The 25,656-nt window shown below is 38.2% G+C and overlaps 1 protein-coding gene across 11 annotated transcripts in view; it reads right to left on the reverse strand.

The window, feature by feature from the left end:
- Nucleotides 1-25,656, reverse strand: part of KMT2C (lysine methyltransferase 2C) — a 192,015-nt gene that overhangs the window by 67,430 nt on the left and 98,929 nt on the right. For 10 of the 11 annotated variants that reach the window (XM_085050232.1, XM_085050243.1, XM_085050237.1 and 7 more), the window contains 8 exons: nucleotides 19,733-19,895; nucleotides 18,905-19,076; nucleotides 15,994-16,108; nucleotides 15,018-15,190; nucleotides 14,096-14,256; nucleotides 11,589-11,702; nucleotides 9,163-9,896; nucleotides 1,836-1,955 (listed from right to left, as the gene is read on the reverse strand). In XM_085050232.1, the coding sequence (XP_084906358.1) occupies nucleotides 1,836-1,955; nucleotides 9,163-9,896; nucleotides 11,589-11,702; nucleotides 14,096-14,256; nucleotides 15,018-15,190; nucleotides 15,994-16,108; nucleotides 18,905-19,076; nucleotides 19,733-19,895 (1,752 nt within the window). The remainder of the gene's footprint in view (nucleotides 1-1,835; nucleotides 1,956-9,162; nucleotides 9,897-11,588; nucleotides 11,703-14,095; nucleotides 14,257-15,017; nucleotides 15,191-15,993; nucleotides 16,109-18,904; nucleotides 19,077-19,732; nucleotides 19,896-25,656) is intronic. The other variant, XM_085050238.1, reaches the window with a different exon arrangement.

The raw sequence follows: 25,656 nt of genomic DNA on the forward strand, positions 1-25,656 counted from the left end.
TTACACTAAGATTAACACTCCCCATGATGTGAAGTTTTTCTTACACAATACCCACTTATTTCCAGACAGCTTTTTTTCTCCCTTATTTACGATGCAGATGCACAGCTTGCAGTGGAATATTCAGTGTGTTCAACTACAATTAGCTTCAGAAAAGCAAGTATGTTTTAGCAATAATTCCCTGTTATTCATACTGTGGCTTAGTTTAAAATTTTGGGGGGTTTTGGTTTGGTTTTTTTTAATTTCAAAATGAACTAAGCACAAGCGGACTCCCAATCCTCCCTAATCACTTCCAGAGAGAAAAAAAATATATTAATGTCCCAAATTCTGGCTGATACATCAGACATCTTTACAATGTGTCTCAGAACCTCTAATCTGTGTAACTGATGATAATTACAGCATATTCTCAAATAACCACCTTTTCTACGATTAAATTAGCATTGAGATTTTTTATTGCATTTCATATTTGTGGATAATCTCGGCTCCTAATACAGCCCAAGTATGGAATACAGTGCATAGTGTATTCAAACATTTGCTGCAAAATACTTTTAATACCAAGGCAAAACATTTACTCCATAAAACAGTGCTGATGGAACCCACAAAGCTCCTTGGAGACTGTGTCACTGACAGACATGAACAGTCTTTACTGATGGAGACAGGAGTTCCTTGGATGGAAAGAAGCACTGGGGGCTCAATATTCCCTCCAGCATTTCTCAAATATTCCAACTTCTGCTTTAAAGAAGATATAGAACTTTATGGTCATAATTAAAGGGAGAATTGAAGGATCCCAATGTTAAAATTTTATTGACATCCATCTATTAATGGGAAGAGAAATTAAATTGACACACACAACAAGTTAATGTAACACAATGATATCTGAGGAGTGAAAGGAAGGATGCTACTGGAGGCTGAGGTATTTATATATTCTGAGGTGAAACCAAAAAATGTCCTTTGATATCTATGGAGTTAATACATATGCACACACAGGACATACAACCATCAATTTTTTAAGACGTAAACTCTTCTGACAAGCTTCTTATTATCTCTTTCAGACCAGGTATCAGTATTGTTATTTTCACACAACTAGTAACAGGAATAAGCACATACTTGTATCAATGTTAATGCTGAATATTAAGCCGAAAATTAATGCTTAGAGCAGCAAAAGCTAAGCTGATGTCGAATTAAAATAAAATTAGCATGAGAGTTAAAGTGAGATGAACTTAAATCATTGGGAAGCTACAACAATTTGTCTGCTTAATCATGTAGCTTTCTTTTGCCTTTATTTAAACCGAACAATTCTACTTTAGTTACTTCAGTGTTTTTAATGGTAAATGTCACTGTGGATACAAGTTTTGGTCCATCTAATCAGGTAGGAAAGTTGTTATTTATTCCCCCATCAGCTAAAAACGATGTCACTTTGAATCCACTCTGCAAGATTTCACCACAGCAACAAATTCAAACAAATTCATCCCTCAGATCTCTGCTCCTTTCCAGGCCTGGCTTACCTTACTGCCAGTCTTAAAGACATTTTCCTTCTCAGGTAATTTATTTTGACAGCCACGTAAAGCCAACCACAAAAAGTGATGTACTCAACACACACAGAATTTGGGTAATACGAACTATTCTTTGCCATTGAAAATCAAGGCAATGCCATCACACTCTATACTCTGGAGAGCTCACATCTTTTAACCTGAAAGCTCCAGAGTTTCAGTAATTTTTCGAGACCTTAAACTAATAGAATGGAAGATTAATTCAGGTGTGAGATACAGAATTTCATCACTAATCTCTACAGCAGAAAGATAGCAATGGATACATGAAAATAAATTCAAGTTATTTACCACTCTGATGCTCCAAATGGCACTGCCAGGAAGCTGTCTGGATTTAAAAATGTCCCGACCTTCTGAAATGTCTGGGGACCAGGAAGGTGGGCTGACTGTATTATTGGTACTCCAAGCTCCCTAGGATATGGTAGGTGAGAAAATAGATGTATAAAACTTTGCAACATAAAAAAAAAAAGTAAATGAAAAAAAAAGGAAAAAAGCAAGCAACAAAAAAAATCTGAAAAGCAAAGCACATGCAGGCATAGGCATTTCTACATTAACTTCAGTAGTCAATTAGTTCACAGAGTGAGTAGAAGGTGGGAAATTTTTAGTTTCTCGTTGAAACATACCCTAAAACAAATATTTACTTCCAACTGATGGTTAAGTACAACAAAATGAGTTCTACAAACAAAGCTTAATACAAATCTAAAGCAAGCTATCATCACAACAACAAATTACATGCCTAAATTTTATTGCATCAACGAAGAGAACACAGTATTTTGAGGTGGTAACATCCCCTTTTATATTCTAAATCACATTTTGAATGAACTGATGGCCTTAGTTGACTTTTGAGGCTAAACTACCCACAATTACAGCAACAACTAGTCTGACAAGCACAGCAAACAAAAGGAGTATGAATAAACCACTGGACAACTGACAAATAGCCATGGTAATCAACAAAGCAGCTCATCCCTGCAAGTCTGCTACAAATAAAACAATTATAAAACCCCACCACTGAATTCTCTTCACCCCAGTGTTTTCATGTTATGCTATAATATCACATTTTAACATGTTATTATGTACATGTTATAATGTACATCCATATGGTGTACCTACAAACTCTTTTAAAATAATTATTATCCCTATTTATACAGTTTGCATCTTAGTGGGATATTGCATGACTACCACTAAAGGCAAAATGAGAAGAAAATGCTAAGACAGACAAGTTAAAAAATGCTGAGGCTCCTCATACACAGTAAAATTTGTAGAAGACTTTCTCAAACACAGAATAAAGGCTGCAGGAGACAGACATGATAAGTAACTTCACTGCCAATTTACACATTAGAATAAAGGATAATATATTTTCCTAATTCTAAATCTGTGAGAGTAAAAAACACTGAATACCACGATAATAAGTAAAACTGATAAAAAGCATAGGTTTACCTTCTCTAGAATGCCATTCAGCAGCAGAATCACAGGGCTGGTAAGGAATAACCTCATGCATACAAACAGTCCCAACTATTCACAGAGCTACAACTGCTCACACAGGCAAGCCCAAACACATTTACACCTTTGAATATTGGGATGTACAATAATAAGTATCAGGGAAATTGAGATGGCTTTGCAAAGGGAGGGGGGTGGTGCTTCTCTTCTGAAATGGAATTTCTCCATCAAGAATGTGTGGGAAATAAGTTTCTCTGGACGCCATCCCAACAAATATTCATCTCAGAATATAAAGAGGTGTCTTGCTAACAGCTGCACTGACTGAAAACGAGGCTATCCCCTCAAGTGGTCTGGCACAACAGAGCCAAAAGAAAAAGTCTGTCAGTGACCTAAAAACCTAATTATGGATAAAAGTCCCATGGTAAAGACACCAACACTCAGTACAACCCACAGTGTGGACACAGGGGTATTCAGCATAAATCTGCTTTCTGGGAGTTTAGCTCTGCCTGCACGGGAGAGGGAATATGGACAACACAGCACTTAAAAAACCAGCAACTTCACAATTCTGCCCACACGAGGTGGTAGTTAGACACACAGCCTACAAATTGCTGTGTGAGCAATCAGTTGAGCCCACCAATGCCTGCCTCCCCTCTGCCAAGGGGCTTCCAAAACCCTCTCCACATCCACTGCTCCTGACAGCAACTGCCCAAGAGTTCAAGGGAGCAGCTGGAATAAACAGTTCGGGTTGGGAGATTTTGCTATCCCAGTTTTTTCCTTGACTTCAGATGGATGGTCATCATGCAGACAACTCAAGAGGTTCATGACCCTCTAACAGGGGAACAGTGCTGGGCAGAAACCTCCTGTACCTTCAAACCCAGAGATGGATGAGGCCCTCTTCACACCCAGAGCATGAGGACACAACATTTGTGACACAACAGGGACATCAAGTCAGAAATGGGGGGAAAAAGGGAGGTTTGATGCACTAGTTAGCAACTGCATCAGGCTTTTGGCACAGGAGATTTACCTTACCTATACCAGCCATAGTTTTAATATCAAGTAACAGTCAATTTTAGCAAGATGAAATTAAAATTTCCATTGAATTTTAATTAGTTTGCCCTATACTTTTAAAATTCATAATGCATGGGAAGTAACTGTTCTTATGAAATGGCAAAGAAAATATGTATAGCAACGCAAAGAAAATCTACTTATCATAGAAACAATCTTTACATAAATCTTTAAAGAAGGCAACATGCTGACTTAGGGTCAAAATTCAAGATCTTAAACATGCTGAAAATACTTAATCAACAACTAAAATTACCTACTCTTACTGTGGAGGTACAAAATTATTTTCCTTTTAAGAAGATAACTTTTCTAGTGATTAAGTATATTCAAAAGATTAAAAAGCAAAAGAACATTAAATTCTGAATATGAAATATTCAGTCTTGCAAAACAAAACTAATTGTATATGATTCATGAACCATATTGTTAAGAATTAAATTGGAAATTTAATCCAAGTTTTATTGTAGATCAGAAAAATCTGAATTCTTGGTCAGATAAACTTAATTAAAAACACACATTTCCACAATACCACGAACAAATGAATTACATCAAAGAGATGCATTAATTATATTTTGGCTTTTAATTAATGCCTATTACCACACAACACTGAAGAGAAAGTTCTATTCAGTTCATTTACATCAGAACCCCAGCAATAATTATGTACTGTGACAGAAATAGGAAGTTCTAATTCTCCATCATATTCTTGAGTCCTCAAAATTGAACAACACAGCTGCAAGTAAATTATAACAAAAGGAAACTCAATGTCACCAAGGGTCAGGAGATCTCACTAAATTACCACTGACTGTGTTTAGCTGCTTAACGCTTTATGAATCCTACTGCAATTGCAAATGCACAAAGCTGGATTTGCAATTTAGTATTTAATGTAATTTTAGAGTTGTGAACAAACTTTAATCAGTTCAAAATACAGTTCCCCTCATTAAAACAAAACAAAAAAAAAAAAACCCAAACCAACCAAACACCAAGAAAACCCCAACCACCAAATGTAAAAATTGTAACAAAAACTAATCCTTGAAAAAGACTCCTTTTTGATCTTTTTTTCCCAACATCTACCTCTACAACAACACACTTACTGATACCACATAAGTGAAGGCAGCAGAAAAGCCATAACACCCAAGACAGAGCATACATCCAAACCCATCACAGTGCTCTGCATTTTTTGGTGTCATAAATAAAAAATTTCTTAAAACACCAACACATTCATGGTGTTGTATAACAGTGATCACCAACAGCTTCATGATGAAAATTAAATACCTCTAAACATGGTATTTCTCAAGGAACACACCCTGAAATAATACTAAAATAATACTGATGGTATTACAAATCCAGCAGAAGTTTATTATTTTTTATTCAAAATTATTCTACAGAACATTCTCAACTCTTTACCTACCAGTGTTTCAATGCCAAAATTTGTAATGTCTTCCATTTGTTGACCTAATCTTATGCTTTCCAGTACACAGTGCCATAGTAAAAATAACTATTTCAAATTTGTTCAGTTCAGGTACACAGGATGAACACAATACCATTTAACATGTACCTCCACAGGAAAAAAAAAGTCATTTTCTTTGAGAAAATTTATTTCAAACTAGATCTACGTCAGATTAGTAAACTTAGATGATAGTTTCTATTAAGGCTACTGCTTCAGAAAAAATGCAGAAATTATTAAAGAGTGATCCTGTCCCTGATATAAATCTGCAGTTTACAGGCAGGAATGGAACATCTGCATATTCCATGGAGAAGAGACTGGACAGACACAACTCCAAGGGCAGCACTGCAAAAACTTTACCAAGCTGACAACTACTATGGAGTATCTGTCATCTATGAACAATTAAATTCCACACACATGTAAAAACTAATTTGGTTTCACTATGGAGCAGGGTAACAGAAATAGGAAAGAGACCATCTGTGGAACAAAACCCAAAGGAAGCCAGAGAGATGCCGAGCCTGGCAGGCAGAGGATCCTCTCATGGGGCTGGGTGCAGCTTTTGTGTAGCTGAAGGCATGGGAAACATGCTGTCCTAAAAACCACTGGAGAAGGGCACCTTACTGACAGGAGCTGACATGTTCTCCAAAATGGAATGAACTCGTACAAGCCAAAGCAATTCCTACAGTTCATAACTGTGCCTGCATTTTGATTTATACACAGCTCCCCTTTTGGTTCCAACATGGATTTTCTCCTGTTGCTTCCAATCAACCTTGGGATGCCTCCAAAAACACCAGGGAGCAGAGGGATCAGACACCAGCAACACTGAGTGCAGCCCTGGAAGGGACTCATGAAGTCTTTTTAAGCAGAATATTGTCCTCACCATTTGTGAGATGGGTTTTAGCCCTTTCCAAGCAGAACCCATGTGGTGTTGCAGATACATCACTAAAGCAAAACTACTAATATCTAATACAGGAAATCACTTCAAATTATGCATCACTTTCTATTCAGCGGCAAACCAGAATAATTATTCAAATATATTTTATTAGCAATTGTATTAACAGATTCTGAAGAAAGGGCTAATAATTCATCCTACTGCCCAGCACAAGACATTAATTTAATGAGAACAAATCCAAATCAGAAACTATCTTTCTGCATGGATTCCCCAGACTCCAGTGAAGCATGGGGCTTATAAAATTGAGGAAAAATATATCCAGGATCCAGAGAAAAATTTTTTGTTACTCTTCTTTATAGGAAGTTCCATAAACTCACTGCAATGGGTATTTTATTGCATTTTTAAAACAGAAAGAGTACATTCTAACAAAGTAAACTGCACACTAAAAGACTTCAAACTTCCAGGAGAAAGTGCAGGACATTACCATTTGTGAAATTATGTTGGCTTGTGTTTGGGGTTCACAGAGTGATCAGAGTCCATGAAGGAACTGTTTTAAACCTGTGCAGTCCTGGACAAGCAACAAGTTCTGCAATGGCAGTTCCTTTGCACAACAGAAGAAAGCAGAGGTGAACCCAATGCTAACTTTACCAGGCACAGGAGCCACAAGCTTTTACATCAATAAAACCCACTCAATTTGTCCAACACTTCCCCCTCCTTTCAATGTCCTCCAAGACAGGCTGCCAAGAACTCCTGCAGCTGCAAGGTAACATTTGTATGCCATAGCATCACACCTGACACAAAGCCACACAACAGCAGTATGTGCTATTTTTGAACAGAAAGCAGCAGACCCCAAACCCATATAATCAACCTGCTTTTGAGAAGACACAATTAACCTTCAGTGACATCCTGAGAAGAATCACACCTGACCTAGTTTATTCCATAAAGCTACACCTAAAACTTCACAGCAGCACCTTCTTCTCCAGAATTGTTTTCCCTACATTGTACTTTTTTTTAGATCAATGTGATCACCTCCAGATGTACAAGAACGGAAACACTGTTAGGCTAAAATGTTTTTTAAAAAGCTTATGTCTCTTCTCAATCTGTGGAGAAGATGGCATGGAAATGGCAATGAAAAATACTATGGAACCTCAATAAACAGCACATTTCTCAGCTGCCAGCACCTGCCCTGTATGATGCTTTCCATTAGCCAGAATTGGAGAAAACATCCATTTTTTAGTGTCTATAGTACCGACACAAAAGAACAACAGGTCTAATTTCTCTGGCTTCATACCTGGTGAAAAAACATCTACCTGCCTTCAAAGCTATCCCACAGAATTCTCACGTAACAGGAAACCAGAAACGTGGCTGGATACAATCCTGTGCCATGTGCTCTGGGATGACCCTGCTTGAGCAGGGAGGTTGGACCAGATGGCTCACTGCGATCCCTTCCAACCTGACCCATTCTGTGATTTGGTTTCTGCTCCTATCCTCAACTCTCCATTTGGGAAAGTACACAATCCTTTAAAAAATACGTTTTCCGCAGAAAGAATATTTTAAAACCCCCACAAAATAAACCTAAACCTATTTCTGTCTGCAGTCCAAAGTGATTTAAATACATGCCTTCCACATTGTAGATGTGTCCAATTACATCTTGCTCAAAAGGAAAACACCTGCCTGTAACTGGACATTTCTAAATCTTTTTTTCATAGTCTACAGAACATCATTCAACAATTTTCACTTCACCAAGACCCCAGAGTAGGAACTTAAAAGCACTAAAGAGAAATTTGTCACTATTTAGGGTATTTACATATTTCTGCAATTATGATATATACACACCTTACTGTAGTGACCCAGGAAACCTAACTGCAGCGCAATAAACACAGATCTCCTGAACTCAGTGGAAACAGCAGAAAAACCTTTCAGAACACTCTCCCATACCTTAGGAACCAAAAAATTTGAACCCTTAAGTGACAAGCAAAAACTGAAAGAATTGTGCAATGTATAAAATGCTTTGTTAACACTAAGTCCAGAAAAGCATGAAATCATCAACCTGAAAATCCCGAAGACCAAAAATAAATTGTGATGAGAAAATGAAACACTAACTTGTCCCACTGACACACCTTTTGTATAGCATTTCACCAAGAAGAAATGAATACTCTGGATTGACAAACCACTTTTCCTGGAATACTACTCGAATAGAGAGCAAAACGTTGCAGAAAGTGACAGACTTGAGGATTCTTTTCACTTATCAAATTTAATCCTAGTCAAACCACAACCATTTGTACAAGACAGCTCTTGCATGGCATTTCCTAAGGTAACAAAACCACAAAATTATTTACCACACCATTAGGAACGTCCATCAAGAAAATATCTGGCGGCATTATGGAAACAGAGTTGCAGAAGGTTCTTCTTCAAAACCAGTTTAAGAAGCTTTAACACACTTTGGAAGTACCAGCCAAAATAAATGCATATTTAAAAAATATTAAAAGGTAAGTTAAAAAGCACAGCATTGTGTATATTTGCATTTGTAGCATGCTGTATGAAAAATAAAACCATTTTTCTTCCAGTTTGCTCTAACCATGAGCCAAAAGAAACTTAAATTCTGACCAGAGAAGCTTTATGATGACTGACTTTTTAATTATTTACCATAACATTAATTCCTTGAAGAAATAAACTACACACTCACTTAGGAGAATAAATGCATATTGTAAGAAACAGGCAAATTCGATGAATTTTACAGAAATCTGAGTTCCATAAACGTATAATGAAACACTGGAGGTGCTTACCTGTCTGGATCTGGGTCTTCCTGGGGAAAACTTGCGTTTGGTGATGGCTGGTTTTCCCATGCCAATTTTTGGAGTGACTGATACGTAGGTGGTTGGGAGAGCACTCCCAGCAGTGGGAGGCAGTGCTGGGAGCTGACTGTGCTGCACATCTCGTGCAGAATGCAAGTCTAGAGACACATCTGGCGAGGAAGACATGTTTGTCTTGTTTAGATTAAGTGATGGGGGAAGTGAGGGGCAAGTCTCAGCTGGTGGTTTTATGGGTTTGTCTCCAACTGGTGAATTATTTGCAACACCTCCATTCGAAGCAATAGTTTCTACTTCTAGAAGAGTTGGTGCTTCTGACTTTTCGTGGGTTTCTTCCTTTTCTACATCCTTCTGCACTTTCATTTTTTCCAGTTGTTGTTCTATGGGAACAGAAATATCTCCTTTTCTTTCAGTCTCCAGCATTTCTGGTGTCACAGTCATGGTCTCAGGTACTGAAGACAGAGACCGAGAGTCTGCTGTGGACACTTCTGATACCTCCACACTACTCTGAGGCAGCTGTGTCTCTTCAGCTTGTTTGTCCAACTCCTCCTGTGCTACAGCTTGAACACCTTCCACCACTTCCATCATTTGCTCAGTATGACTGTCACCAGACGCTGGTGTCTTTTTAGAAGACATTTCCACTTCAGCTGAATTGATTTCAACAGAGACTTCTGCTTCCAGTTGTGTGGTCTTTTCTTCTGGTGATATGCCTGTAATTAAGTACAACCATATTAAAGACTCAGTGTGAAAAAGAAAAAAACTTAATGCTGGTGTACTGGTCAACAAGTATACTTGGTACACATCATGCAGGCCAAGCACGTATCACTTTACTTCAGTGAATTTAATATGTAGCTTAAAATATACTTTATAAATATCTTTCTTTGTATCTATTTTTACAGTAGTCTATATATTTAGTTCATCTTTTTTTTCCCCTGAAAACACAGCAGAGTACATTACAAGAAAGCAGACCCAAGATTAGTTTCTGAGGAGCTGAAAACACACGTCCAGGTAGGCAGCCAAAAGTAGTTTCTTCTTTTTAATTTCTGTGTATTGGAGATGCGTACTATCATAAATCAATGTATTTTAAGCTACTGTCCCAACACTTCCAAAAAGCTAAGAAGAACAGGACAAGTACAAATAAAAAACATTTTCCTCCTAAAACTCTTTCAGACTTTAGGAAATCAGCTGAAACGAAAACAGCTGCTGCTGTTTTTAATTTACTAACGTACTATGAATTTCTTTCAAAAATATTTGTTTAGCCTTCCCTTGAACCAAATCAAGCACCTTTCATCCACAACTTTCTTCAAAGAGTTCCAGAGCTCTTGTTCCACTCTAGAGAGAACCACATTCTTTGCTCTGAATTTGGCTTCTCACACCTTCCTTTGATGGGCCCTGATTCTCTTACAGGCCACTTACTTTCTATTACACTTGCACTGTTCTTAAACTCTCACTGCTACAACTTCCTCAGGCACTACAGTTCACAGCCAGAATTTTATTATGAATACTTCTTCAGAGTTTAAATCTACTTCTTCCACAGGCTGTGATGCACAACAGAGTGATCACAGCTAATCTGAAATGTTGGGGTTTTTTGACTTTGTCTTTAAATGCAAGTTTCTTGTCTCCCCTTACAGCAACCATCTGACAACATCGTCTGGGACTGGATGGGACATGGTGGCAAGTTCTTTACCCTTCATATTGGTCACTAACACATTTAGAGGACTTGGCCCTTCTTTAGCTGCTCCTCCCTGTTGGTTTGGGAAGATGGAGTTTCTCCCAAACAGAAATGATCAGCTGCTGCAACCCTGTCCGGAAGACTATCTTTTATTTACAAGGGGAAAAAAAGAAAATAGGAAATCCTTAACCAAGGATGCTTGAGGAGCTACAACCATGAAATACATACACTGGAAAGAAGTTCTACAACGTGGCCCAAAACACAGCAGGGGAAATTAATACAATCCAGTTATTTTCAGCTATTAAAAAAAAGGAAAAAAAAAAAAAAAAGAAAAGCCTTGAAGACAAAGTGTGAGTGACTGCATTTGAATAGCAACAAATCATTGGGTTTTTCTATAAACTTCCAGGGTACAAAGATTCAACTATTTTTCAGTCTTGGAGAAAGTTCCAACAAAAGAGGAAACCAAACAAAAAAAGGAAAAAAAAAAGTATACCAACACAAATATTCTGAAGACACTCTTTGCCTTCAATAAAACACTTCTTCAGCAAAGAAGGTGATACTCTTGCTTGAGAGCTCAGATAATAGAACTGTTGCAATACGTCTTCTACTGCTTTCTAGGCACTTCTTCCTCTTACATTCATAAAGCACTGCAAACCTTACTGACTGGAAGAGGGTTCTGATTCTGAAGGGCTCTGAGCTGGTATTCTCAGAGTGCAAAACTCCTTCTTACCTTCTGTGACACACCCAACAGCTGAATCCTGATCAGAGACATCACCAGTAATGGGTTGCTCCTGAAATGCCATATCCACTCCACCACTTTCCACTTCCATTTCATTTGTACAAGCTTAAGGAGAAGCAAAGAAGTTATTAGAATTGCTGTGTTTATTCTGTTACTTTGCCATCAGCAGCTGCTGTCACTCTTTGACCTTTTGGCTAAAGACACTGGTATTTAATGATGACAGGACTTAGGACAAGTCAGGTCAATGAGGAGGTTAAAGAGACTACATAGCACTCCTTAAAAATTAAGAACCTTTTAACCCATTAACACTGAAGCTGTTTTATACCTTTCAGATAGTGAAACATGTCTGTATGATAATTACATACACCTAATAGTGAAAATATACACAAAGTCACAGACTTTTGCATAGCCTGAGCAATACAAGAAGGAATTTTCCTAAATTCCAAGTGTTTAAAATTCAACAGAACTGGCAGCAAGAAGGCTTCCAATTTGCTATACAAATACTACAATGGAGTATGGCATATATATGAGTTTCCATCTACTATCAGCACTTGGAACACCGATTTTCACCTTAACTGTTCAACAACACAAAACCTAAATTTTACCACTTTAGAACTAAGATACTTTAATCTTTGCATGGATAAGGCACTATTGAGTGCTTCTTTGGCTGACAGGATCATTATAGAGCACAGAAACAGGAAACACTTTTTTTTCCCCCCTTGTGTAAAAGCCCTTTCAGTTAAGGAAATTCATTAAAATGCTCTAGATGAAGTATGAAAAACAAAGTATATAGCAAGCATTAACTTGAAGGGAACTGATCCTCCGTGGATGTTAGCACAGAAAAAGTAAAATAAATATAGCTTTCTGCATTGAGAAAGTCTTTTTTAAGTTCAAAAAGCCAGCAACTATTAGGTGATACTACTTTTAGCACCTTAAAAGCTGCTCTCAGACTCTGCCAATCTTAAAGTGGTATTTTAACTTCAAGGAAACGATCCAAATCTGATTTTGAAGTACAAAAGTGCTCTCCTGGGTATAAAACACTGCACAACTGTCCTAATGTAATAGCTCCAGATTACTCCTAGTAGTTCAGATGATAGTCCTACTCTTCCTTTGGGAGAACAGCATGGTTGTCAATGCTTCTACCAGCTAGAAATCCTAACAGAGGCATTACTTAAAACTTTAGCCTTCCAGATAAACCTGCTGCCTATTCAAAAGGGGGTTTTGTAGGAGACTGGCAGCTGTCCCAGTGTAAATTTCGTTTTGGATATCTTCAGAATGCACTAAGTACACTGCCTGGGAGTCCACAGCCTCTCCTGAGCTTTCAGAAGGGAAGTGATCTGCAGAGGCTGAAGTGGCCACTCTTCCTAACGTAGTGCCTCTGTTCACTGACAAAGTGAACTTGTTTACAGACATTTACCTGCCCTTCCTCTAGAGCACCTTTTCCATCATGTCTTTACTTTTCTCAAAAGGTAATGTACAGGCTAACATCCAAGGGAATTACTTCTTTATACAAAACATCAGTTTGAACACAAACGTTAGAGTTTTGTTGTAGTCCAACACCTCCCCTTTCCTGCCAAAATTCACCAGGCTTTCAAAACCACAGATACTTATACACAACAAAAGATCAATGCACAAGCACTGCTGCTTAAGCCCAAAATGCACATGGCAGTGGTTGTGCAGTTCATCTGTTAAATTCTACCTTGCTTCTGAATTTAACCACAGATACACTTCTCCAGGGAAATTCAGCCTGGATGAGTGTAGGTACTGCCAAACAGAGCACTTGGTGTGAAATACACAAAAGCATTTAGTTATGAGTTTACTACACAGCTCTTGTGGACTCAGATCAGCAGATTCAAGTTCTCTGTGCTTCCTTACTCACCGATTTTCTAAAAAATACTTTACATTTTTCCACAACTTTCTACCTTCTGCTTGATTTGTCCACTTAAGACAGGAATCTCTCAGAAACAAGATCACTGATCATATATTACACTCAAAAAAGGACACCAATTAAAAGCTGTCTAGTTAAATATACACCTATCCCTTGAACACAGTCCAGCTCCCACTGCTGTGTCCTTCCTGGACATAGTGAGGAGAATGAGACTGATCAGCAGCAAGAGAGAAACAGGAGAAATGGGTGTTTCCAGGAATATCTACCAGGCACAAATGAGTGAAACAGCCAGGCTGTCAAATGAATACATTTATGAACTGTACCACATCCAAAAAAACATAAGAGACATTTACAGCTAGAGGCTGAGAGGCTGGAGCTGGAAGGTTGAGAGCCATAATTAAGGTGCTCACTAGCCGATGTTTGTATACAGGATCTGAAACCAGAAAGAGAAGCCAGCCCCCCATGGACTGCTGGAGCAGCTGCTGTTAGATAAAGGAAGGGATGAACTCCACAGAGTAGAACTTGAGTGGCTGGTTCACAAAAGACTTGGTTAGAGAGCTGCAGATGTTATACTGGATGTCAGCATTTTGGAACTGTGAAGTTTGATTACCTGTTATACTGTCAGGTTCAGGAATGAGTTCAGAAGTGTTCATTACATCACAAGACTGAGTCTGATCCCCTTCTCCTTGTCTACAAAGAGTGCAGATGTAGTCTTTCAATTGAGACTCCAATTCACTACCTGGATATCTGTCACATTCTATGTGAATCCACCTGGGGAGATTAATTTATTGTGATTTAATTTATTGTGACTATGATTTTTATAATAAAAACATAAAGCACCGTAACAAAAATAAATCAAAAATAGCATTGTTTTCCATTCTTATGGGGAAATAAAGATTTTCAACCAATGCTTTATTATGGATAACTTTAGAGGCATAAGCATGATATGTCAGTATGTCAAGCAGTGAACAAACTTAAACATGAAGACCTAAATTGTCCCCAAAGCCAATCAGATTCCACAAGATGCAGAGCATCATCATAATGTTGCACAGTGAGATACAACTGAATATGAAACATAGCTTACATTCTTGTAATGTTCAAAATAGTTTATTTTTAATTTTTTTTAATTACTAGAATAGAAAAACACATAAAATTAAGGAGAAGACAAACTTGAAAATTAAAAAAAGACCAAAAAACCCCAGATGGCTGCAAACAGTAGACTTTAAACTTTAGGACAATGACTTTTCTAGCCTGCTTCCTCACAAAACAGGTACAATGCAAGCAGCTGCAGCAAGCAACTATGCCAGGTACCCTAAGTAACTGCCAATGAATACTTATTTTCTAGGATTAAAATAAAGCTACCTACTATTGTTCTCTGTACTTAGGAATGAAGGATCAAGGAGCTGCACAAGATTCTGTGGCACTGTACATCAAACACAGTGCACATCCTTCCCAGAAACACATCAGTGTCACACAGCTCATCATAAGCTTTATGCATTTTAATATAAATGAACAAAAAGCTGGATTCTTACCTTTTGCACATGTGACAATGCAACATATCTTTCTGGAAGTCTTGGAGGCACAGTTTTTCACAGAAAGGACAAGATAAACTGTCTTGCTGTTGGTAACAACTGTCACATACCAAACAATTATGGTGCCACTGACAACTTGTTCGTGTGCCACACTCAGCACATACTCTACAGTTCTAGAGATCACAAGAATTTAGTAGTTAATTATGATATTTCACAATGTAATAGAACTGCCATTAACTGACATTTCCCTGTTTTGAATTAAATCTAATAGCTTTCATCCTTGATAACACAAGAAGTTATCCAAGATCTGATAGCAGAGCATGAATAACCTGCACAATAGCAAGAAGTTTCCAGGCAGTACTCCCTGACTTGAAAGGAGTATTTCTTACAAGACCAAACTTTTTTACTGCTGATCTCAGTTATCCCTATGACTGCCACACACTGATTTAACATCACATACACCTCATATACAGGGATTTCCCTCGTTACACTGAAATAACTTACAAAGTTACTGATAAAAACACAAACTCATCCTGCCCTCCTCAAATGCAACGGAACCCATGAGGTGCAGAGCTGCTGTTTCAGCAAGCAAGGATTTGAATATAAAGAGACTTCAAGTATAGATTACATATACTACTATATAGCTTTGAGTTTCCATTTTATTTCCCATTATATCATGAGGCCAGCTGTTATTAACTGAAAGTTATCCACTCCCCCTGGATCCTATACTCCCCTTCCACGTATGGAGGCTGATTTACTGTGCCATACAGGCTGCTTCAGCCATTGCACTGACAGCTCTCCTCACAACACGGCTGTAGAGCCACAGGATTTACATCCAAGTGGGATTCCTTCAGAAATTATACATAATGTTACACAGCAACAGCCATCCACAATACACCCGGAACAGCATCACGTGGATAATGAAGTTTGGGCCCTCATAGATGACAAGGAATTACTCTGAAACCTTTCCACTTACTTTACATTTCCAACCATTTGTTGGTACGGCATCCATAACTGGTTGTAGACAGAAAGTGTGGTAGCCTTTGTCGCACGTATCGCACACCAGCATCTTGTTGTCTTCCCCAGAATGTCTAAGTAACAAGTGATCAAAGATTACTTCAATAAGAAGCAACAAAATACCTCTTTCATGAAAAGTCTAAACAGGAAGGTACAGGTGAGCACATAAAAATATACAAATACTACTTACAAAGATCTCCAGAGACAATGCTTTCAAATTTATTTTTAAATATGGTTGCACACCACTGTGTTTATTCACCAAGACTTGAGCCTGTGCAACCATTCTGAATTCTAGGTACTGGCCCACTTTCACTTACACACATTTAGACAGATTTAATGGCATTTCTGTACTGAAATATGTTCAAAATCTGCAATATACATTTGATTTCTTTCTGAAGAGAACATCCAATTGTACTTGTTTCTACAGTCTGACTGTAATTTTTCCAAAGGAAAAAAGGAGCCATCAAGTCTGACTATCAGAGCTCCTACAATGTCAGCCAATATGACTGCAAGAGCAAAAAACAAACATTAAAGGAAGAGATTTCAATTTTTCAACAATGATGTATTACAGAGTTCCACAACAGGTTCCAGTGATAAAACAAATTTGCAGAGAATAAGACAAATAGTCTGGTAATATCTAAAGACATTGTGTTCTGCCTTAGTTTAAATAAATTAATGTAAACATGCAACAAGATTCGCCTAGATAAAGCTCTGCATTACGAATATTAGACATTAGTATATGGCATTACATGCATTGGATACTACCTCATTACCTGGGAGATCTGGTATTTTAAAAAACCCTCTTTTTGCATGGAGTCATGCTTAAAATGCTACTTTTCCGATAGTGGTGAAAAATTGCCATATTGCAGTAAGTAATTACAGAATCAAAGAATGGTTTGGATTGAAAGGGACCTTAAAGATCATCCAGTTCCATGGGCAGGGACACCTCCCACTAGACCAGGCTGCTCAAAGCCCCATCCAGCCTGGCCTTGAACTCTCTCAGGGTAAGGCATCCATGGCTTCTCTGGGCAACCTCTTGCCAAGTGCTCTCTGCCCAGCCTGGACTTGTGCTTGGGATTGCACCAACCCAGGTGCAGGATTTTGCACTTGGCCTTGTTGAAGTTCATGAGGTTCACACAGCCCCACCTCTCCAGCCTGCCCAGTCCCTCTGCATGGTGTCCCTTCTCTTCAGCATCAACTGCCCCACACATCACGGTGTCACTGACAAACCTGCTGAGGGTGCCCTCGACCCCACTGTCCATGTCATGACAAAGATCTTTAACAGCACTGCTCCCAGCTCTGACCCCTGAGGATCAACACTCATCACTGGTCTCCACTTGAACCCTTGATCCCAACTCTTGGATTCCTACTCCACCGAGTGCTCCATCTGTCAAATCCATGTTTCTCCAGTTTAGAGACAAGGATATTGTGTTGGACAGTGCTGAACACTTTGCACAAGTCCAGGTAGCTGACAGCAGCTGCTCTTCCCTCATCCACCAACTCAGTAACTGGATCACAGCAGGCACCACATTCTTCAAGCAGGATTTGCCCTCAGAGAAGTCATGCTGTCTGTCACCACCACCTCCTCTTGTTTCATGTGTCTCAGCACACTTTCTAGGAGGATCTGCTCCATGACCCTGACAGGCAAGGAGGTGAGACTGACTGGCCTGTGGTTCCCCAGCTCTTCCTTATTTTCCTTTTTAAAAATGGGGCCTACGTTTCCCCTGTTCCAGTCAGTGGGAACTTCACCAGACTGCCACAACTACTCAAAGATGATGGACAGTGGCTTAGCCACTTCATCCACCAGTTCCCTCAGGACCTGCTGAGGTATCTCACCAGGTCCCATGGACTGGGAGTGAACACATCACATTTTCTTCTATTTTTCCACTAGAGAGAAGGTTTGTTAGCAGATGCTGTAATTACCCAGTACAGCATTTTTCAGGATATTTTTTATAATGTGCTTCTCTATTGCAGCTCCACTGCTGAGATTTGCTATCTGCTGTGTGTGATCAGGGAACAACCTTTCTGCAAGGGGGTTCAGTGAATGCTAGCAAAAGCAAGTGTTCTGCTTGGGAAACAGGAAAGACAGATCAGATACACAAGGCAGTAGTAAAGTGGGTTTTTTTCTTCATACAGTCCCAGCTGATCTGACTAAAGCTGAATAAAACTCTTATTTATTTTCAGTAAGTCCTTCAGAAAAACAAGCAGGCAGAAGAACCCTGCAGTGCCCATCAGATTAAGTTACAAGAGAAGAAGCACACAAACAGTCAGAATTTTCTAAGTGAGCCCTTACAGTACCACAGCAATTGAGTTTCATTTGCTCTGTATATGTCTGGTACAACTATTCAATCATGGTCACTCATGTCACTTTTTTTCTTTGCTCAACTAAGCCACAGTTTTATTTTCGTAATTACTCTTCTATCTGCCTCTGAAAGACATTAGGAAATAGGAGGGGGTTTAAAGCAGGAGATCTGCCTAGGTAAAGGCACTGTGGAACTGCCTCTGAGTAAAAGCAGAGGTTCCCAGACTGTAAAGGCACTACATTAAATTTATTTATTTGGTAAATGTGAGAAAAATCCTCCTGTATAAAGGGATGAAAAATCAGAGTGTTTTGCTGCTTTCTAGAACCTGCCAAGATAATGGTAACTGGGGGTAAAACAAGCAGGACTTCCAGCTCAGCTCTTTTAGAAGAAAGTTTCCAACACAAGGGTTTGCTCAGCTACATAATGCAGCATCTTAACAAATATGAGTTGGGCAAATGATCTACGCTTTTTGAAAAAACCCCAAAACACTTAATAAAATAGGCATTTCAAAATCACAGCACATAAATCTCACACCATCCTCCTCCATGTCCTGTAAGCCTCACTTACTTGCAGTTCTGGCACACTTTGCAATCAGGACACTGCCAACCTGCTCTTTTTAAAGGTGTCACTTGAATGTCCAGACACATCCCATGGTAGTGCTGGCCACAGGTAGTACAAAAGAGTTGATCTAAGAGGTCTCCAGGGCTGTCGCACACTGCACAATTTGCTTCTTCCTTTGCTAAAAAAAAAAAAAAAATTCAATTATTATTTTGTTGAAAATTATGAACAATTCAATGAACACAAAAAATTTAGTAGTTCTTATGCATACAAAACTCGATCATGCTTATGAAATTCAAATTTAATTAATATTTTTAATAGCTACTACTTTAATTCGGTTTTCTCAACTAATCTTCTCATAACAAAAGTACATTCATTTTAAACCTTAATGAAGTCTTACAAAAAGAAACACTTTTATTCTGCTCAAGATAAAGGTGATAGCTTTGGAACCAACTCCTCTGTGGAACAAGTACAAAATAAAGCTCCTAACGGACCTAAACCTATTTTTTACCTGAAGTGTTTTCAAGAAGGTTGCTCTAACTTGAGTTAGGAAAAGCAGGTCTACCAATTTGAACTAAAACCTCACAGAAGACAAGCCTTTCCAGTAAACCTCTCCCATGTCCTGTCATTAACACAAAAATACTTAGCTGTGCAGCACTGCTGGTGTTAAAAAACAGAATAGTATGAACTCACATCTTTCCTATCCCCAAACACACGTGAATTTTGGGTACATGAACTGCAAAAGTGGATCTAAATGCAGACTTAAGATGATCCTATAACAGAGCAGTTTTCATAAAACCTGCTACTAACTGTGTCATTTGAACACTGTGTACTTACATCTTTCAGGAGCCTGATCAATGTGGTCTGGACAAAGGAGGGACAAGTTACTGAAATCCTGAAATGTGCCTGCTCCAGCAGCACAGGGGTAATGGTACATCTGGGTACATTTCTCTTCACAGCATTTGATAGTGGCTCCAAGGTGCTTACAAAATGCACATCGCTGAAAAAAAAACATAACATAGTTATTAAAAAATTACTTTTTCTTGTAATTTTTCAGCCAGATCTGCTCCCCTCCTTCATTTAGCAGGTGAACACCTTGGCCAGTAGAAGGTGGTGAATACTGAGAAGAAGGATGGTGGATGGTGTCTTTCAGTGGCATTCCCAAATCCTTCCAACACAAAATGTTTAATGAAACCCACTCTAAATATGCTCTGATGATTAAGATTCTTCTTGTCACAGTAAAACATTTTTGTTCTGTTATCTAACTTGAGCTATGCCTTCAGTAACGAGGCTTGGAGACGTATTCTGAAAATAAGGACAGATTACACCATGCTGTCAATAGGTTATGACTAAAAACCACATGGCTCTGTAAGCTGTAATGTAAAACCACAGACACTGTAATCAGAAATGCAAATGGAAATCAAGTATGATGCTCTCCCAAAAATCTTACTGGCATTATACAATTCTCTCTGGGACAATAATGCCTTATATAACCTTGCACTTTCTTCTCATCTTGCCTTTTAAGACTACACAGATATCACCACCAAACTTTGGAAAGTCATAAATAAGCACAATTATTATTAGACACCAGAGAAATAATTTCTCAGAAAGAACCATGCAATGATCCTCCAGTTCTGTAGCCAAGAGGGAGCAGAGTCTATCAGTCTGCTTGTAAAAAAATCACCCACACCTTTCTGATTCAGTTAATCAGTCTTTTTTCTTTCTCGGATTCATTACAGTCCCCGAAGCACTCTAACATGCTTTTGCACTTTTTCACCAAGGCAACAATACTTTTTAAGGCACAGCACTGTCAGATTTTGAGTAAACTTAAGAAAAAACAGGTCAGTGGCTCACAGGAAGGTGTACATAATAAACAGCAACAACTGAGCTCAGGGACTCTCATTTTTCACAACAAAAATATAATACTAACACTGGCATGTTTGATTACTAGCTAAAGTGTCAAGTAACATCCAAATATGAACATAAACCAAATCAAAGAAAAGTTATGTACTGCATCTGCTTAATTCTTAGAATAGAGACAGTATTTATTACCATAATTCTTCTCTGTTTCAAAGTCTGGCATGAAATTAGGCATGAAATAGTGCTACTACAAGTACACAGATATCAAAAGCAGCCCATATGAAAATACAAATCACAAAGCTGCCTGTGTCAACAGCTACACTGATATTCTTTAAAACCAGATGAAATTAACATCTTCAGGAAAACATCTGCCTGCACCACAACCAATGGACAAGAGACAGAAAAAATATTAGTGTATGCTAAACAGAACTGCAGTGTAAAAAGATAAAATGCTCTGGCACAGAAATTGAAGGAGGTCACCAAGGAGAACTACTGCCAAGCTTTCAGGCTGCAATGCTTAGTCCAGTCCTCTGATTTGCAGGACATCTCACCTCTACCCATGTGTACAACACCTTCTAACAGCATGGGAAAGGTGGATCCTGTTACTTTACCAGCTGAAATGCAGATGAGAGGAGGGGGTACAAGATAAGCAAACAGTAACATGGAGCTCCTGAGGCAGGGCAGGGCAGAAGCAACAGTAATTACATTTAGCGACAGCCAAGAAAACCTAAGTCCTGCAAGAAACTCCTTTTAGGAAATGGTACCTTCAGTGAACACTTGCTGAGGATGTTACACAAGGTAAATCCTGAACGTTAGATATGAAACCATGAAAATATAGTCCAGAGCCTCCAACTTCACAAACTGCAGCTCCACACTGAGCCACACACAACCCACTGACCTAGTTTGTCTCTGACATTGCAAAAACCTATGGAGAAGGACCAGGTTTAGGTAAAACCCAACTCTTACAGGCCACACTTTTTTATAAGATTTTACTCAGTACAAAAAAAAAAAAAGGAAGGGGAACTTGGGAGGAGCTAAGGTCCAAAATGTAACCCTCAAAAAAGTATTCAAGAAGACTTTGTTGGATCCCATCACTGACCCTTAATAACTATTTAATCAGGAAAAAAAAATTATGAAAGCACTCAAATAATCCAACATTTATTAAAAGCTAGGAATAATGGAATAAACAGCAATATAAATGGCATTTTTAAATACCACATCTGTTTTTCAAAACCACTGATCAACCATGGTACGTCAAATATAAAATCAAAATGTAACTTTTCCCACATGTTCTATGACTAAATGATGAAATTATTAGAAATGAGCAAACTACAGGATTACTAAAAAACCTTGAAAAATGTTGATGTTGATTTAAGGAACCACATAAAGATGCTGGAGGAAAAATGGAAGCCCAAATTGCAAGTAATTGAACCCTTCAAACCCATCTGCTAAACTGCACTGGCAATGAAAAGCATTTGGCAGATAAGTAAAACACACACTTTGAAAACAACGTGGTATATATCATCTGAAGCAAATAAAAAGCACAGAATATCAACATTTGCTGAATTTGTAAGCGAGATAAAGCAGTCTGAAGAAACCAATGCCCAAAGGGATTTTTTTGGCAGCAGATGTTGGTAAGAAGAGTTACTTTTCCAGTACTAGAAGCCAACACTCTTCTGAAGGCAGGCCCCATGCTATGACCCCAAAGGAACAGCAAAAGCATATGAAATTAAACAAAAAAATTAAAAGCACTGCTAAATAAAATCAGTAACAAATACTGCTTTACTATTGCTAAAATATGGAATCGTGACCACAGGAGATGGAATGAAGGAATAAATCATATTGCCCATGAAATGCATGTCCATATGAGGAGAGTATCAGAGCCATGGACAGTCTGGAGTCTCTGGTTTCATCAGCAAGAGCACAAAAAAAGGTGTTATGTGAGGGGGGTGGAAGCTGAATCTGAGTATTCAAAGGGCAGGTATTGGAAAATGGTAAGCTGTCAAAGCAAGACAAACACTGTTTTGTTTATGGATCACATAATTTTACATTCCTGTTCTACAGGGAAAAAACCCCCAACTTTACAAGGTGTCAGAAAGCTGTGGAGATAGTTCATTACTTATTCATAGTGCATTCAAGGAAATAAACTAAAGCAAAGCTAGCAGACTATTTTCCTACTCAGAAAGTCTTTCACTGATTACTAACTGCTCCCTTCAGCAAGTTCCTTGTGCATAGCAAGAAAGCTCTGAGGCCATCCCTGCCTCTGCTACGTCTTACTATGGTGATTTCCATCATTTAAAACTGTCCACTCCTCTTTCTACTTGGCCCTTTTTTTAAATCTGCTTTTTCAGACAGAAAAAGAACTAATTTTTAAAAGCAAAAGCTATGCCATCTTTCAAATTTAATTTTAAAATTCTCTTTATTTACTAATCCCATTGGCTCAAATATGACATTGTACAAATACAGTGAAAGAGGAAGAACCAAGTGAACTAACAGAAAACATAAGAAAACTTAACCAGTCACCTCATCTGTGTTCTAGCTCTATGGGAGAACATCTTCCATGAAATAGAGTGGCAGAAACCACTCAGAAGATTTCCACTTAGACAAAAACTTGTACCTCCTTGCTACAACTGTACTTGCACCAAAACCAGCTAAACAAAAGCATTATCTCTGCCTTGTTCGTGTCAGCTGAATGTCACAAATCCTACTGGCTTTAATGGAAATAGATGGCTGAACTGGAAAATGGTGACAAGAGCAGCAGCTTATTGTTTACATATTTTGAACTTTCCTGCTGCTCCATACTTTAGAGTACTCCAAAATCACATTCAAGTTCAGATTAGAAAAAGATGCCTATAAGATAATGTAAGATTTTATCCAGATAGGACCAAGAACTAATCAGAAGTCATGTTTTATCATTATTTTATTGCTCTTAGAATTACTTTACAGTATTACTGTCTCAGCAACTGGAGAAGTAACAACCCTTAGAAAGCAGACATTAAAGGCTAAAATATGGTCTTTGAATAAGTACTTTGCAACCTGGTTAGTGTCCTAAACCTAAATGTTACTACTAGGAATTGCAAAATGTTTTTAAGTAAAATGACAAAAGGTTTTCAACTGATTATGTACTTTTTCTTTAAAAAAGATCAGTTGACAATACCTATGAGAGTAAGAAATTTCAATTTTATTATAGGGTACCCAAAAATACACACAAGCCATCTGTCCTTGGTGAAACAATTTAATGTATTACCTGTAAGAACAAATTTCAGACTGTTTAGCTACTGAGAAATGCTGCCACACAAACCTGTAACTGAAGAGAACTAGACCTTAACAAACAGTCATTAATGAGAGCACAAAGAAATTTTCATGTAAACAGTGATTAATGAAAAATGTTCTCTGCTAATTGTGATGATCTTCATTGATTACTCCATCATCTAGAAAATGCTTTCTATTGCTTGCAGACACTAATTACCATTAGCACCTCTCATGTCAAATACACTGGTTTGAGTGCCATAAAGCACTAAACAGCACAATGCAGTAAGATGGCAACATAACAATTAATGGCTTTCGACTGAGCTACTGATTAGAAGTACTAAACAGAACACCTTTCCAGGAGTGCTGGATATTACCTTCTAGCGTTTTAATTTTATATGACTCATGTCACAAATTTGGAAATTACTTCAATTTATAATAAGCGAGTCGATCAGAGATCAGTTCTTCTTCCTCAAACCTTAACACAGTGAGTCAACACATGTAATCAACGTAGAAAGCAGAACTCCCTTTCAGGGTGAAAATTTAAGGCTCTCTACAAGTCACTACTTTGTTTCTCATTCCCATCAGCTGCCTCTCCTTTGCACCTTCATTAAAAATGTCATTAAATAAATCATGTTGATATCAAGGCATTTAAGAATTCGGAGAAGAAAGCATCCATTTTTTCAGGGGTGTTTTTTGTGATAGTCGTGAATAGGTTAAAAACTTGCAGGAATCAAGTTTGCTAAGTAAGGTACCATTTTTTATTTGAAACCTGAAATAGGCAGAGGAAAACATGCAAACTTTATGGTAAACAAATTCTTCCTCATATAATCTGAAATGTTCCCAAGCCCTGTTTATTCAGAAGTTTCACAGAAGGGTTTGGGTGCCTAAAAGCTGTGTTCTCCTCATCATTACATAAGCTAGTGGAATAACTGCATGCATATGATTTCCCTCACAGACTCTGTCTTTGGTGCTTTTTTCACACTTTCATGAAGAAAAAGGGGTTTTTTTTATTCACCTCCTCGCTTGCTGCAAGATTTAGGATAATGTAAATGTTTAGAGTGAGGCTAAGCTTTCCCACAGCTAACAACCCTTAATTCCCATCTAATATCCACCGTGGCAGAAGAGCACGCACGAGCCTGTTGTTTAGTTAGACTGTCAACAACAAGAAGGTCAATAATGTTTAATGTAATTTAAACTGTGGTTATTAGGCTTCAGCATCAGCAACTCCAGGACAAACAAGGCAAGAACAGAAATCATCAGCTTTGGTTTGAGGCTGCTTTTTGGCAGGCTCAGAAAACAGACTATTGTGCCAGTTCCATTTGATTCATGCTCGGAAGGTCTTAAGAAGTATGTGTAGACATTTCTTTGTGTTGGCAGAGCACAAGCTGAGCCACAAATTGTTGGAGGCTTGAGAAAAAATAATTGAGGAAAACATTGCTACATGCTTGTTGTTTAATGATCTTCTCTAGGCATCTGTTACTGGTCATTGCAGTACATACTGAGATGAAGACAACTTTCTGTGCAATCCAGCACAGCTCCTACATTCCTGAATCATAAATAGGGATTCTAAAGTAGTCCAAGCATTCCATAGGTTATGTCTTAGAGTACATTTATAAAGCCATTTGAAGTAAAAGTAGAATTTACTGCCC

This window comes from Lichenostomus cassidix, chromosome 2 (assembly GCF_008360975.1).
Source record: "Lichenostomus cassidix isolate B80296 chromosome 2, HeHo_3.0, whole genome shotgun sequence".
NCBI lineage: Eukaryota > Metazoa > Chordata > Aves > Passeriformes > Meliphagidae > Lichenostomus > Lichenostomus cassidix.